Consider the following 16,896-nt stretch of genomic DNA (forward strand, 5'->3'; position numbering starts at 1 on the left):
AAATTAATAAAATATAATTATAGAAAAAAAAAAGAAAGATTCCCAGAAACGAACTTCATGATTGGTTTCAGTCTATCGAAATGTACCTAAATAGAATAATTTGTTGTTCTTACTGGTAGGGGGTCATCAAGTCAGCTACGATTCATAGTGTCTGATGAACAACAGTTCTGGACCTTGCCCTGTCCTGTCCCATCCTCACAATCTCTCCCTCAAGCCCATCATTACCGTCACTGTGTTAATCTATCTTGTTAAGGGTTTCCCCTCTTCTGCTGATCCTATACCTTTCCCAGCACAATGGTTTCTGTTTTCCCAGGGAGTGGCACCTCCTGACAGCATGCTCATGGATAACTTTGGGCATCTGAGTGAATAAGTGACAATAATGTAGAGTCACTGAAAAGAGAAAACTGATGATCAAAAATGATTCATTATAAACTGCTCAGGACTGGTTCTGAAAGGAAGGAGAACTACTGAGAGCAGGCATCATGGTCATTCATTAGCGTTAGCTGTGGTACTAGAAATTCCAGGTCTCTCCTACTGCTAATGCATCATTTAATAAAGAACAAAACAGAATTATTTTGTATTAGACCAGCTGATTTACAGGGATTTCCTCTGGAAGGAAAAATAACATAAGTCAAAAAGAAAGATGACTTTCTATGAAAATGAAAAGAAAAAATGCATTTTACTTCTCCAGGTAATAAAAAAATTAAAAAAAATGACATATTTGTGTAGTAGAATTTTGGTTCTTAACAAATTTATAGTTACTTGCTGCAGTAATGGTAGAAGATTCCCTATGCAAACAAAACTCAAAGAAACCTTGGTGGCACAGTGGTTAAGTGCTTAGCTACAAACGGAAAATTTGGTGGTTCTAACCTGTCTGCCTCTTCTTAAAGAAAAACATGGCAGTCTTCTTCCTTAAAAATCACAGCTCTGAAAACACTATGGCATACATTTACGGGTCTTTTTGAAAGAGCTGCTATGAGTTACCATTGACTTGACACACAATAGAACCACAGTAAACTTGAAGTATCTTGATGGTACAAAAGGATAATGTATTTAGCAGGTGAGAAGTATGGGTCCATCTACAGAGACTTTGGAAGACAGACCTGACTTCTGAAAAGCCAGTCATTGAATACTGTATGGAACACAGACACTGACACACATGGGTTACCTACCATGAGTTGAAGTTGACTTGACCACTATGTAGTGTTTAGGATTTCTGTCAATTCATCTACAGACTTTAGCCTCAGTGAAGGCACTAAGACATCCATTACATAGTTCAAAGCTAAGAGAGAACTGGAACATTCAGATTGAACATAATCATACACCTACTTTTCACATCAATGCTAAGGATATGTACACTCTGAGTCAGAGTCTATCTCCAGTAACTTGGACAATTATTTCTTCTTTATTTTTTCCATTTAAAAACTTTACCACTTCACAATATCAATTTAAACAAAGAAAAATTTATTTCATATTTATTTCTATTTATAATCATAGTGCCTTTTACCCTTTAATTACTTTCTTTTTATTGTGATCTGAGTGAAAGCTTACAAAGCAAACTGATTTTGTAGTCAAACTACTCAGACACATTTTATGACATTAATGACTGTAGGTTTAGGATTAAAAATGGTTAAAAAAAAAAAAAGGCTTTCCCAGAACATTGGCTTTGACTTTTGCCAGACTGTTAGGTGGGAACATGAAAGGTATATAGATGACTTATGTGGGAACTCTGGTGGCTTAGTGGCCAATCTGAAGGTGCATAGTTCAAATCCACTAGCTGCTCCGTGGGGAAAGGATGTGCAATCTCCTTCTACATAATTTATTGCCTCTGAAAACCCACTGGAGGGTCAGCTATGGGTCAGTTCTGACTCAATGGTACTTGTTGTTGTTGTTGATTGCCTTTGAGTCGATCACGACTCACAGCGACCCTATGAACAAAAGGCCTGAAGCCCCTGTACAACTACTGAGTCGATCATGATTCATAGTGACCCTACAAAAAAAAAGGCCTGAAGCCCCTCTACAACTATTGATATTTATCAAAGTTCATAGACTTTCCAGAGTCATGTTGTTTAGGAAATGATGCCACTCCTGCTTCTGATCGATGGTACATAGAACAATGTTAAAAAAAATTGGTCTTGCCAACCCTCCCGGTTTAAATTGAGCCGGCTTAGAGGCAGAAAATGGCCATCTTGCTACTAGCAAGGAAAAAGAATGTTAGAGTACAATGGGTGTCCATTTTGATCAGGGATTCCTACGTAACTTGGGCCCAGACCTAGATCACAGCAGCAGTAGGAGTGGAGAAACAGAGACTGATATGAAATGGAGGTGACTGGGGACTACTGCCCCACAGTCAGAGCTGGCAGGCCTGTATCCAGGCTTGCTGGAAGATTGTGGGGGTAAGGGGAGACACCATAATTGACAAGACTAAGAGAATTGGTAGTGTTGCTCTAAAGCCTTGAAACTGAAGGTCAAAGGGCTTTTGAATACACTCTGGAAACTATCTTGACTGAAGAATTGTATCCTATTTCTAAACTGAATTATAAGCTGTAAAATTTCCTAATAAGCCCCCTAATTTTAAGTATGTACGGTTTTCCGATTTATAATATATTCCTCATCACTTCCCAATCTCTTTATCCTGCCACTACGTTCTGACAGATAACTCATCAATTCCCAGACCTTAATTTGGCCTAGAGAGCTGCAGTCTACACACAAAACTGTTCTGTGAGACTCAGAGTGCAAAAAAACTGAAACAACATTTAGAAATGTCGGAAATTTTTGGAAAAATTTGGATTTCTGACTTCTCAATAAAAAAAAATAAGACAATCTGGAAATATGGTGCCACATTTACACTTGACAAGAGGTGGCAAGAGCTAAGCAGCAGCGCTCTCCTTCAGAACTTGTACGAATTCTTCAGTCCCACAGAAGCCACCCTTCACGTGGTCATGCCAACTCTGCCTCTTTTACAGTCACCTTAATTACTCAAAATGTGCAGACACACCAATTATTTTTTGTTTGCTTATTTACAAGAAACAAAGCTAAGTGAAGAAAGTAAGGAGCAAAGAAGTGGTCTGATGGTCACTGTCTGACTTGTGGAGTGGAAAATGAGGTTTTAGGAGAGGCTGAAAATCCTCACTAGCATCACTCGCTCCTAAAACTGTATCCCTTATTATGCCATCCCATTAGGACCACTACTCATTAATTAAAACAATCTGAAGACTCAAGGAGTATATTTAATACAAACTCTTTAAAAGAGAAAATGATAAAATAGTTATCCTTCCTTTTCTCTCATTCTACCAGGTTAAAAGAGGAATTCACCAGGTTAAAAGTGGATGTCAATTCCAACTCAGAACAGAGTGGAACTGTCTATGGTGTTTCTAGGGTTTTAAAGCTTTAAGGAAGCCAACTGCCACATTGTTTTTCCCCTGGAGTAGATGGTGAGTTCAAGCCTTTGACCTTTTTAGTTAACTGCTGAATTATTTAACCATTGTGCCACTAGGCTCTTTGAACAAATCCAAAGACCTACATAGCAAACAAACTGTAAAGCAACAATAAAAATACAAACTCATTGCAAAAAAAAAAAAAAAGAGGATGACAACAAATGTTAATGGATGTCACTGTCGGCATGGGATCCTAGCCCTCAATAATAGAGGGAGTAGGTTCTGTGTGTTGACAAAGTAGAGAAAAAACAAACCACCCAGTATTTTTAATTAGGAAACATTTGCTATGAACTTATAGGTTCATCTGGTGGTGTGGTCCATAGGCAGCTGTGCTGCTAGCCCAAGGGTGGTGCTTCTCCAGTGGTTCAAATCCACCCGTGGCTCTGTGGGAGAAAGACAGGCAATTTCCTCCCATGTGACTTAGAGCCTCCCAAACCCTGCTAGAGTGTGTCAGCTATGCACCAGTTCCAACTTGACGGCAATGAGTGAATCAACTTATGTAACGTAGGCAATAGTGAGAACAGTTACACAGCGGGATAAAGCTCTTACTAATCCTCAAAGTGGTCCTGGGGTCCACATTTACAAGTGCTCTTACAACTAAATTTAAATCTACTCTATTGGAAGTAGGAGTGGCATCCATTTCGTAATCTAGGGTTGTAGAGGGGCTTCAGGTCTTTTGTTCATAGGGTCGCTATGAGTCATGCTCGACTCGACGGCAATCAGCAACAACATACAACAAAGCAAGCATGGGAAAGGTCTTAACTAGTCAAAAGCTAAAAAGCAAAAATACATACATGCTGCTAATTCTAGAGATCAACTTTTCAAAGAAACCACTGAAACCACCGCTTACTCAGAACAATAATTCAGTGTAATTTAGAAGGTGGCTGCTTTTCCTAATTGCACAGGCAACAGACATAAACACAGAACACCCTGTTTATGTACAGAAAGGACTGTAAAATGGAGTGGGTGCTCTGCATTACGGATTTGCATTTCTCAACAAAAATTGGTCAAGAACAGAATGTAATTCTTTCCAAGAGAAATGGAAATCTGCAACATTTAAGAAACTCTCAAGCCAAAATCACAGCTTAGGTAGAAAATGTCACTACATGCTGCTTGGCTTTTATTAAAGGGAGAAAATAACCACAAGTTGCCTGGCTACCGCTCTGAGGTAAAAGAAGACAAATGAGCAATGTAAGTGTACTTTGAGTAAGAACGAGTAGAAGTTTTTTTGGCAATTCTGTAGGATCAACCAAGGTGGGTGTCCCAGACATTCTAAACATAGCCAAGAAACTAACAGTGTCATCTCTGTAGTCAGGCTGTTTGAGTTGAAATACCAGATTCTCTAGTTACTAGATGTGGACATTGACTAATTAACTCACTCTCCTGATACATAAGCTGCTTCATGTAAAAAATGAGGATTAAAACTCAGTGCTTTCTTCAAAGGATGGTTGCAAGGATTACATGAGTTAATTAATGCATGTTAAGCACTTAAGAGCAGTGTGTGGCACAAAGTGAGGAGTTCCTGGTGACACAAGCAGTTTTGTGCTTGACTAAACGACACAAATGACTGGTAGTTCAAACCTATCCTGAGGCACCTCCAAAGACAGGCCTGCTCATCTGCTTCTCAAATGTCACAGCCCTGAAAACTCTGGAGCACAGTCCTACTAGATACATGTGAGGTCTCGTGAATCAGAACTGACTTGATGATTACTAACAACAGCAATGAGTAAGTTAATACCTAACTCATGTCTACTTGCTATCATTATTGTTCATATTTATTTCTAATACTGATTCTCAGTTTCATTAGTTGTTTTTCCTTCATTGCTTTTCGTTTTCAATACACAGTGGTGTCATTCTAAAATGGAATTCCCTCTTAACCCGTTTCCAGCCCTTCCATGAATCATTTCAATTCAAGAGTGGAAGAATAACTTACAACTCAAATACACTTCTGAAATGATAAAGGATTGATTTACATAGAGACAAAACTTTCCTGGGCAAAATTTAGATCATCAACACAGAGTACCCCGCATAATACCTGGACCAACCAATGACTAAATATTAGAAATTCTGAAATTTATGGGATACATAGACCTGTCTCTGATGTTGGTGCAGAAATCGATCTAGGCCATCCCTTTCCCAGGTCTTTTCAATGTGGGAGAGGTACACAAGACCCAGAGTCTTAAAATCTGGTATAATGAAGTACCATAGTTAACATGTCATTGTCTCTACTGTAAGTTTGCATTTGAAAAAGTAACAACATAGATAAATCTCTTAATATTATAACACTTTATTTCATCTACCATAAACTTAACACCAAAGCTGTTGAGTCAATTCTAACTCACAGTAACTATATATGACAAAACAGAACCAAACAAATGCCTTGATTTTTATTGTTATGTGCCCTATAACAGTACCATATAATTTAAAAGGCTATAATCTTTATGGAAGTAGACTAGTTTACTTTTCTCATGGATCGGACAGTGGACTTGAACTGAATTATCTGGGATTATGGAAACAAGCTCTCAAACAATTAAAAAAGTATTTACTTTTTACTTTAGCATGTACTGATTTTTTTTTTCAGCAAGATTTACAATTAGATTTTTCTTAGTTCCAATATTAAAATAGCTTTTCATCTTCGAGACATCATGCAAAATGCTCTGCAGAAGCTAGGGCCAGAATTATTTTTATTTTATTGTGATTTAGCTGAAAGTTTACAGAGAAAATTAGTTCTCCACTCATCAAATGATACACATTTTGCTTTATTACATTAGTTCTAATCCCCTCAATGTAATAGTACTCTTCCTAATTTGTCTCTGGGTTCCCTGTTTCAAGTTTCTTTCCTTCCTGCCATCTGAAGTTTGATTTTGGGCAAATGTTATACTCTTGGTTGATTGTTCTGGGGAAGATGTTTCTCATCGTTTTTACTGTTCACTTCACAGATGCATTTGTTGCTCTGCTGAAAAATGATACCCAAGAGTGGGTTTATTTCTAGGTTTAAAGAATGTTTAAGGATCAAAATCTCAGGGGTTCCTCCAGTCTCTATCAAAGTCTCAGGGGTTTCTCCTGTCTCTATCAGATGAATGATAGGTTTTAAATCTTCAGTATTCAGGTCTTTCTTATCTCACATCTGCCTATGTATGTATCTCAATCATTGACAGCTATTGATATCAACAGAAAAAGGACATCCATCAGTTTCAAGGTCTTGAGTTCCCTCTCACTGAAGCAATTAGTCAATAAAAATGAGTAGGAGCTATTACTTACATTCTTTGATGAACAAATAAGTAAGGGTCAGCACAACAGTGTGGCCGCTGAAGAGGAAGTCTCCACATAAGATATGTGATCCAGTTATGGACAATCCACCACCAGAAATGAGCCGTAGGATCCGCTCTACTTTTGCCTGAGAGTTTCCATTAAGCTGAATGACACACAAAGATTAAAGACATTTACAAACTGATAGCACATTGTCTTTGCCTGGTTTTTGTGACATCCAGAAAGGTCACCAAATCATGATTTTATTGATTTGATCTAAAAAGCTGAAAAGAACTCAAAGAGGAAGAGAAGGAAGCTGCTCAAATTGAGTTTTATTCATTGTATTGGCGAGTTTTATTGACAAGTTTTCAATTATTCAGTGTGTTACTAATAATGTTTTGGTGGTGGTGTGCCCTTGGACAAAGCTTTTAAAAATATTAATAACCTATGACTTCATCACAGTTATGGGCTGAAAAACAGGTCAAAGCTCCCTTCTTTCTTTTTTGCAGCAGGCGGAAGAGCCAGGGTTTAGATGATTAATATTTGATTTCACTGCATACCACATTACTAATATTCAAAGTATATAGGTACTTTGTATTAAAAGGGCAACCTAAAGAGTGAGTATAATTTTTAAAATTTCTACCAGTGGCCAAGTGGTAAGGAGTCATGCTGCCAACCCAAAGGTACACAGTTTGAATCTACTAGCTGCTCCCCAGGAGAAAGATGGGCACTCTTCTCCTGTACAATACACAGGCTCTGAAAACCTGCTGAAAGGCCAGCTATGAGTCAGTTTACCTAGCACATAACAATAAAAATCAAGGCATTTAAAGTTAAAAACAGGGGCCATGTCAGCTTAACAAATGAGTACTTCCATAGGTAAAATACCCACAAGGAAGTAACCTGTATGTTATCGTAGGTAGGAGAAAACTCCCTTGGACAAGTAATGAAACCTCTACAGTCGAATGCGAAGGTGTGAAAGTTGTTAATCCATGAAAAACAATGATAGGCTAGGGCTGGAGTTCGAGGCAATGGTCAAAAGATTATATTCCATTAGAAGCATACGAAAAGGTATAACAGAGTGAGTTTGCCAAGATGGTTTAGGCATGGGTAATTGAAATACTAATTTGTTGGAGAACCAGACAAAGTGACTCAGAACTGTCTAGTACAAAGGGGACAGGGCTTGCACAATAGGTTTAGAAAAATCAAAGAATAACATTCAGAAAACAAAACACAAAACACAAAAGGAATATGGAAATATTACTGTGACTATACCCCCGGAGCTGCCTCTTTTGTTTTGTGTTTTGTTTGAATAATGTTGTTAGGTGCTGTCAAGTAGATTTTTGACTCATTGTTTTTGTTTTTTAAGTACCATGGGGACTGACTCACCCCATTCTTTGGACCAGAGGGTTTTAGAAGCTGTGATATTTATAGGTGCAGATTTTCAAGGTCATTCACTGTGTCAAGTAGCCCCCAGGTGCGTTCAAACCACCTTTCAGTCAGCAGCTAAGAGCTTAGTGGCTGTGCTACAGGACTCCTTAGAAAGACTGTTGTTGCTAAGAATTGTGACTTTCCTCCATAGATTGCCTGCTGATCTAGTTGGTGAGTGTCCATTTGGGATCCAAGGAGGTATATAACACTCTGTACCAAGAGTACTGATGTATGTTACTAAGAACAGAATCTTTAAACCAAAACATGTCAAGCACTAGGAGTTCTTGCCTTGAAAAGAGACTAGAGAGGGTAATAAAAGGTCTGTACACTAGGAAGACCAAGGGGCTGTTGATGGAGCTGCAGCACTCACTTCAGGACACCTCAGCTAGTGAGTATTAAAGAACAGCCACAGGATTTATCAGCTCATCCATGCTCTTCAGGAATTTCTTGTCAGGTTGGTATGAACCACTGTCAACAGTGAAATAAAATCCAAAGACACATACACTTTGTCCTGGCCATTTTGTCCCCAGTCTTAAAAGGACACATTATTCTTCATTGCAAAACTGTACTTTTTTTCTTTGAAACCTCCTCATCCTTTTGATTTCTGTGTTCTAATTTTTCAAGGGCAGAAACACTTAAAGCCATCAGCACCTTTATCTGAGGCTCAAAGTATAAACAAACTGGTAATCTAAATAAGCCACTCGCTTCTCTTCCTTCTCACATTCTTCTGGCAGCATTGCTGTGTGGAGATTTTTTGACAGCATTTGAATCACAGCATTTTACACAGAAAGAATTCCTCTTGATATTTTTGTCCTTCTTTAGTTCATAATACCTCAGTGCTGCTGAGATGTCAGATCACACTCAGTGTATGTGCTACACAGAACCTCAAGAGAGGCAAGAAGAGGGGGGAAAAAAGAAAGGTATGTGGGAAGAAAGATGGGGTAGAGAATAGTGAAGACTGAGATTTAAATGTGTGTCTAAGTACATAAGGAGCTCTGGTGGCCTAATGGCAAGAAGCTTCACTGAAATCCCAAGGGCACGTAGTTTGAGGCCACCAGTTGCTCCTCGGGAGAAGGATGGGTAATGTCCTCCCATTTAAGTCTCAATTAACTGCCTCTGAAAACCCACCAGAGGGTCAACTATGGTTTGGTTCTGACTCTATGGTACATAACAACAACAATGTATATATGTTGCTTATTGTTGTTAATGTGCCATGAGTTGCTTGCGACTTCATAGTGACCCTATGTAGAACAGCCCTGAGACCTTCTCTATCCCGAGCCAAACTTACTGTCTACCTCATTACCCTACCCTCATTACCCCAGTCACTGAATCAATTCATCTCATTGAGGATCTTCCTCTCTTGTGCTGACCCTCTACTCTTCACTCTTCCAAGCATGATGTCCCTCTCCAAGGACTGGTCCCTCCTTGTAACATGCCCAAAGTATGTCAGATGAAGCGTCAGAATCCTTGCCTCTAAGGAGCAACCTGGTTTCACCCTCTCTAGAAGGAATCTGTTTGTTCTCCTGCAGTCCATGGTATATTCAATACTCTTCTCCAGCACCACAGTTCAAAGGCATCAATTCTCTATCTTCCCTAGTCATTTCCAGCTTTCTGATGCACTGCAAGTAATTGATCAGGTGCACCTTAGTCTCTAGAATGAAATCATTGCTCTTCAGTACTTTATACAGATGTGTGTGTGTATGTGTGTGTGTATGTTAAATGTTCTGTTCTAGTTCACTGGGACCTCCTTAATAAGAAATAAATCACATAAGACTTTCTGTTTTTGTTAGGCTCCATTAAGCAGATTCTGACCTTATGTACAATAGACTGAAACTTTGCTTGATCCTTTGTCATCCTCATAATCTCTGCTGTGCTTAAGTCTGAGACATTAGTTACTTATAATTTTCTTCTTTTTCGACACCTTTCTACACCATTACTAGTCATAAAACTGAAGATACTGAAACCTAAGAGGAGAAGCATTAATTAAAATAGACAAAGCAATTTTGAGCTTTCTTAAGGGTTCTTGAAACCGGTTCTTCAAAACATCCACCCACTGCTTCCTCCACACCCCAACTCCCTAAAAAAACGAGGTACAGGACAGCCTAACATGACCACTTCCAAACCAAAAACCTCTTCATCCACATTCTCCCTTTAATAAATACAAGGATTCTTTTGTCCTTACATATTGTCTCATTTTCTTACATGGAAGAGTGGTTTGAAGCACTATATTATTACAGATTAGCCCTAAGAAGTGGATCAATATTAATCTAAACACACAGTGAATGACATAAATCTAGTGACTGCAAACCAAAGTAATGCATTCATTTCTGAAAGGTTGGAAGGTGAATGAAATTGCCAGCAGAGGATTTAAAGTCAACCGTGAGCTGGATAAGGGAGAATACAACTTGACAATTGTGACAACAAGGGGAAATCAGGGTCCTGAGGTGGTATTTGATGGGATATAAATTTTATTAGGCATCAATTACATTAAATAGTGGTGCTGGCAAAGAGTATTAGAATATGCGATGGATTGCCAAGAGAACAAACAAATATATCTTAGAGGAAGTTCAAACAGGGATTCCTCAGAAGCAAGGATAGTGAAACTTCATCTTACATACTTTGGTTATGTCAGGAAGGGCCAGTCCTTGACAATGTCATCATGTTCAGAAAAGGAGAGGGTCATGGAAGAGTCGGGAAGACCCTCAACGAGACGGACTGACACAGTGAATTCAATAATGGGCTTGAGTATGACAGAGATAGTGATGACGGCAAAGGAGAAGACAAGGTTCAGATGGATTACTCATAGGATTGCGATGAGTTGTAGTTGACTCAATGGCACCCAACAACAGTAACACCACCATCCTTCCACAGCAAGCGGTTTCAGTATTCATATTTCTGTAGTTGCTCATATTCACAAAGGGCATTCTATAGGAATTCTAGAACAACAAAGGAGTTAGGCAGATAGGCTAGTAGCCTTGTGATCACAGAAATTAAAGAGCCCTCACAACTTGAATACAATTTAGGCTGCAATCACCTCTATTCAAAGTCCTCCCAGTGTGTTTAACCACAATACAGGCACATAACACTGGATGCTACCAGTTTTCATTGAATGTATGTAGGCTGGTTATTCAGTGGTATACTTACTGATGCAGCTTCTTAAAATTGTAACTCTTCTACTGAGGAAAATCTCTAATTTACTTTCTTTCTGTAATCATAGCAATTCATCCCTGCAAGCCTGATCTGTTACTTGGGTGTCTTCATGTCTCTGGCCGTTTTCCCATTTAACATGTTACAATAACCTCTTAGAAGTATTTATTATGCTTCTGACCTCTTCCCATGATTTCTACAAAACCACCTAGTGTTTAAATTCCATACGTGTACTATTTGAACTACAGATACTTTATGCTTTGATGACTCTGGAAAATTATAGCTTCTCCAAACCACACCTATATTTGGTGAGAGAGGCTGTTGACGTCTTTAGAACAACTCTATTTTTCCATCCACCTTAGACATCTGCTTAGTGTTCAGTAAAATACGATGTTTGACTTCATTCCCTTGTCAAGAAAACACAACACATGATTTGTTAAGTTTCCATTTTATAAAGCAGGGCATCCTGAGGCTCAGGTGATGAACAGCTTTCTGAAGGAATGACCCTTAACTGGAAAAACTGATGCTTATGGCATCCATTTTTGTACCATTTCCTGAAAATAGTATCTTGGCAAAAGACCATACTCTTTCCAATTGCTCAGGACAAGAATTTTTGGAGCTTTCTATTCTCTCAGACCAGTTAGCACATTCAATTGATTCTGTGTTCAAAGAATATTCAGAAGAGAACTATTCACCAGTTTCAACACCACCTCTAAGATTCAAGGTTTTACAACAGGCCTTGAGGCCCCATGAGGTTGGTGACATGAATCACCACGAATTACACAGTTCCACTCAGCCACATTGGCTCCCTTGCTCTTCCCGAAACCACTGTGAGTAATCTCTTTTCTTGGCTTGGAGCTCTCATCCCATTCACCTGCTTACACCCTTATCTTGGTTTCTACCAAAATGCTTTCTTATTACTTTTCCACAACCTCTCTATACCAAATAACAACTACTCATATATATTTTTCCACCCTTACTCAGCTTTATTGTTTTCTTCTGGTGATGACTTTTCCTTATCACCATCTGATCTATTAGGATTTTTGTTTTGTTTTTAAAATCTTCTGTTATCTCCCGATATATTACAATCTCCAGGAGGAGAGGCACTTTATTTTGGTCATTGTCACTACACCTCAGTGTCGGATATTATCTTTTTTTAAAAAACCCTAAACCCACAATCCACTGCTGTAGAGTTGGAAATATTCATCACTGATCCTCTATTGGGTTTCTGAGTCTATCAGTCACGTGGATGGGACTATTCATCTTTCTCTACCAAAAGCCATTAGTAGAGGCAAACGTTTTTGGGTTAGCAGCACAACTCCCTGCAGACTGTGACACCAGAGCTCCTTGACACATAATAGGAGCTTTGTATTTATAGAATGAATGTGAGCATTTACAATAAAATAAACAGCTCAAAAACTAAAGAGTCAACAGTCAGTGCTAAACTTCAGCTAGAAGAAAACAATTTTATGCACAAAGACAGACATTTTTTCTGAACACAATTTCTTCCCTGCAAAAGCTAAAAAAAAAAAATAGAAAATATGATACATTTCAGTTGGAAGTTCCTAGAAGAATGTATTATAGAGAGCAGGTGTTCTTGGCCTCTTCTAACGAGGGGCACTCACCTTTGGAGCACATTGAAAATGCATCCCAGGCACTGGGAGAGTAGTAACATACATCGTAATGCAGCGATACAGGTATAAAGTTCCCATGATAAAAAAGAATCTGCGCCCCACAATTGACCTAATGGAAAAACAGAGATGGAGAAAAAGAAATTTACTGGCTGTTTTTGCTCTTAATGTAATACCAAACAACAGAATACAAAATAATTTAATACAGAATGCTTTAACAAGTAAGCACTATTTCAGAGAGTTGAGTCTTGTTTGGGAGCTCTCTGTTCCTACAATTCCAAGGAGAGACTTCACTGCTGTTTTCAGAAATGATGTACAAGCATCAGTAAACCTAGGTGTTTTGATGTCGGGAAGAAATTGGGTCTCCAAAGGGGGCTAACGTAGTAGACTAAAGGCTCTAGAAAGGGTACTTCTAAAAATGTCACAATTTGGCAGAGAATTCAATGAGCCCTGTGGTGGTTGTCACTCATTGCATTAATGAAACCTTCTCTTGGGAACCTAGTAAACTAGTCATGGTCACAGAGGAGTTAACTAATGAACTGACATGATATCTCATAATTGGGCACATAGGAAAATTCGGCAAACTCATTTAACTCATTTATTAGGTTACATAAGCAATGTTTATTTGGGGAACCATCCAATTGTATATCAAGAACTTTGGCATGAATGATTTTTCTCTTTGACTAAAGAGATTTTTAGGGAATTGAATTTTTAAGAGATCCAAAGTAACTTTTAACAGTTAAAGGCAATGAGCCTATAAATTGACTCTGATTTTATTCAACCTTGATAAAAAATGGCAACAAAAATAATCTCATAATTCCCTTTTTACTTTATATTTTTTTGTGTGCAAGGGGATGTATGCTTGACTAATATTGGTCCTTTTTTTTTTTCACTTGGGTCCTCAGACTAAGATAGGCGTCCCTACTTGTTAACTTTGAGTAGACTATCCTCCAAAAAAGAAAGGCCTCTGCTCATTACTATCACTGTCCCAAGAGTACCTCAATGGGCATAAAGGGTTCTGACTATCTTTACTTCCAACTGAAGATGGAAACATCTTTTATCTCGTGTTCTTAGAGGGTAGGCCTATATGCTCTGGATTTTGGAGACTTTTAAGAGTTAGTAGCTTCATTGGCTCCTATTAAGCTCTAAGATTAGTAGCTGTAATTCTGTTAGTCACCATCAAGTTGGTTTTAACTCACAGGACCCTATGTACAACAAAGTGAAATCATGCCTGGTGGTGAGCCATCTTCACAGTCATTGCTATGTTTGAAACCACTGTTGTGGCCAACGTGTCAATTCATCAGGTTGAGGATATTCCTCTTTTTCATTGACTCTCTACCAAGTATGATGTTCTTCCCCAGGAATTGGATCCTCCTCATAATATGCCCAAAGAATGGGAAAGGGAAACTCATCATCTCCAAACCTAACGAGCATCCCAATTGAACCTTGAAGACAGATTTGGGTATTTTTCTGGTAGTTCACAGGACAGTCAATACTTTTCACCAACACCAGAATTCAAAAGCATCACAAATTCTTTTCCAGTATTCTGTATTCATTGTTCAGCTTTCACATGCTTTTGAGGTGACTGAAAATGCCATGTCTTGGGTCAGGCATAACATAGTCCTCTAAGTGACACTGTTGCTTTTTAATGTTCTAAAGACATCTCCTGCATCAGGTGTGCCCAGTGTAATATGTCCCTTAATTTCCTGACTATGGCTTCCATGGGTGTTGATTATAGATGCAAGTTAAATCTCTGACAGCGTCAATCTTTCCCCTGCTTATCATGATGGATCTAGTTGTGAATTTCTGTTTTCTTGATGTTGGGTTGTAAGGCTTATTGAACTCTACAGTTGTTTTTGTTTTTTGGTGGGTTTTTTTTTCTTCTTCGCCAGTTAGTATTTCAAAGTCTTTTTCAGTTTCGGCAAGCAAGGTTGTCAACACCTGCATGTATCAGAAGTTGTTAATGAGTATTCTTCCTATTCTGATGTCCAAAGTTTGCCAGGTGCTTGGAATAGCTGCTCAGCACACAGAATGACTCTGTCTTACTTTGTAGCTCATGTGTTGCTGTGATGGTAGAAGTTAACACACTGGTAAAAGAAATACTAGTGAATTCTCCTATGGTCACAGGCTTCAGTGGAGCTTCAGGACTAAGACAGACTGAAAAGAAGAACCTGTAAATCTACTTGAGGGTAAAAAAAAATCCCAAAACTGGCCAGTAAAAATATTATGGACAGTAGAAGGCACCCTGTAATTCCTCTAGTACACAAAATATATCATCTGCCCCATTTTCAGATCTCCCACACTTTCAAAATTGGCACTGATCAAAGACTTCTGTAAAAACAGCTCATTTCTGGCCTGTGACATTATTTTTCTCCAAGATTGTGGTTCTAACATAGCTCAAGGTTTAACTCAGGTAACTGTCAGCATTCCTTGTTTCAAAAACATGTACAAATATTTATGTTAGCTGCTTCTTTCTCTAAAAAACAATTTTAATTTTATTCCACAAAATTTTATGAGGCAACATCATGATAGATGGAGAAAATATTGAAATTATCAACAACTTCATCTTACTTGGATCCACTATTAACACCTTGGTACCAGAGGTCAGGAAATCAGGAGACTGCACTGGGAAATTCTGCAGTCAGGGACCTCTCGAAATTATTAAAGAGTAATGAAGTCAGTTTGAGGACTAAGGTGTATCTAATCCAGGCCATGGTTTGTCTGACCACTTGTTATGCATCTGAGAGCTAAATAATGAATAAGGATGGCATAAGAAGAATTTTGCCTTTGAGCTGTGGTGTTGGAGAAGAGTGCTGAACATCCCATGGATGGCCAAGAGAATAAATATGTCTTAGAGAAAGTATAGCCAGAGTGTTCTTTGGAGGCAAAGATGATGGGCTTCACCTCACAGACTTCAGGCATGTTGCTGGGAAGGGCTATTCCTTGGACAGGTACATGATGCTGGAAAGGGTAGAGGGTCAGTGAAGGAGAAGAAGACCCTTGACCAGATGGGTCAACGCGGTGATTGCCACAATGGGCTCTAATTTGTCAGGAAGTATAAGAATGGCACAGAGTAAGATAGGGGTTCAGATCTGCTGTTGATAGGGTCATTAAGGGTCAGACTTGACTCAATGGCACCTAAAAACAACAACAATCACAGAATCTGGTTGGATGAAAATATTTATTCCAAAGCATTTTTTCCAAGGCTTTCTAAACTAAGTCTGTCTCTTCTGGCTTTAAAAAGTAAGGGGTAATAACTGGTGCTGAGCCTCTCTTCTTGGTTAAATGAAATGGGATTCATGGATTTCAGGGGAGCTTCCAGGCTAAGATAAACTAGGAAGGAGGACTTATTGTTAATCTACATTTGAAAACACTGGTTTCCAATTCAACTCCAGACTCCAAAAAGCGCTGTTTTGGATGCTTCTTCACATTGTTAGAAAAGGTGGAGTAACAAGCAGGAATTTATGATGAGTCAAGAATAGTCATCCTTACCTTTTAAGTGCAGTTGCTCACAGAAGAGTAAAGTTAGGTAGAAGGTGAACCATGAAGCCTGAATCCTTATTTAGAAAAGGAGCTACTGTTAATATTTTTTATTTCCCTAGTCTCAAAATATTTTAAAAAGAGAGCAAGCAGAATTTTCTAGCTAGCTAGGATGTTCAAAATAGTTAATAAGGATTTGTTGTTGTTATGTGCCGTAGAGTCATTTGCGACTCATAGCGACCCTATGCACAACAGCCCTAAACCCTGCTCTATCCTGCGCCAACAGCACTGCCTCGACACACCTATCCCGATTACCCCAGTCACTGAATCAATCCATCTCATAGAGGGTCTTCCCCTCCTGCGCCGTCTCTCCACCCTCCCAGGCATGATGTCCCTCTCCAAGGACCCGGTCTCCTGGCAACATGTCCAAAGTATGTCAGACGAAGCCCCAGAATCCTTGCCTCCAAGGAGTAGCCTGGTTTAATCCTCTCCAAGATGAATCTGTTTGTTTTCCTGGCAGTCCA

The 16,896-nt window shown here is 38.9% G+C and overlaps 1 protein-coding gene across 1 annotated transcript in view; it reads right to left on the bottom strand.

Moving 5' to 3' along the window:
* Positions 1 to 16,896, bottom strand: part of SGMS2 (sphingomyelin synthase 2) — a 24,624-nt gene that overhangs the window by 3,878 nt on the left and 3,850 nt on the right. Inside the window, exons 2-3 of the mRNA XM_006881105.1 lie at positions 12,887 to 13,004; positions 6,699 to 6,852 (exon numbers count right to left, since the gene is read on the bottom strand). Coding sequence (XP_006881167.1) covers positions 6,699 to 6,852; positions 12,887 to 13,004 — 272 coding nt within the window. The remainder of the gene's footprint in view (positions 1 to 6,698; positions 6,853 to 12,886; positions 13,005 to 16,896) is intronic.

The sequence above is a fragment of the Elephantulus edwardii genome, unplaced genomic scaffold, assembly GCF_000299155.1.
Source record: "Elephantulus edwardii isolate Elephantulus edwardi_28Jun2011 unplaced genomic scaffold, EleEdw1.0 scaffold00012, whole genome shotgun sequence".
Taxonomy (NCBI): Eukaryota; Metazoa; Chordata; class Mammalia; order Macroscelidea; family Macroscelididae; genus Elephantulus; species Elephantulus edwardii.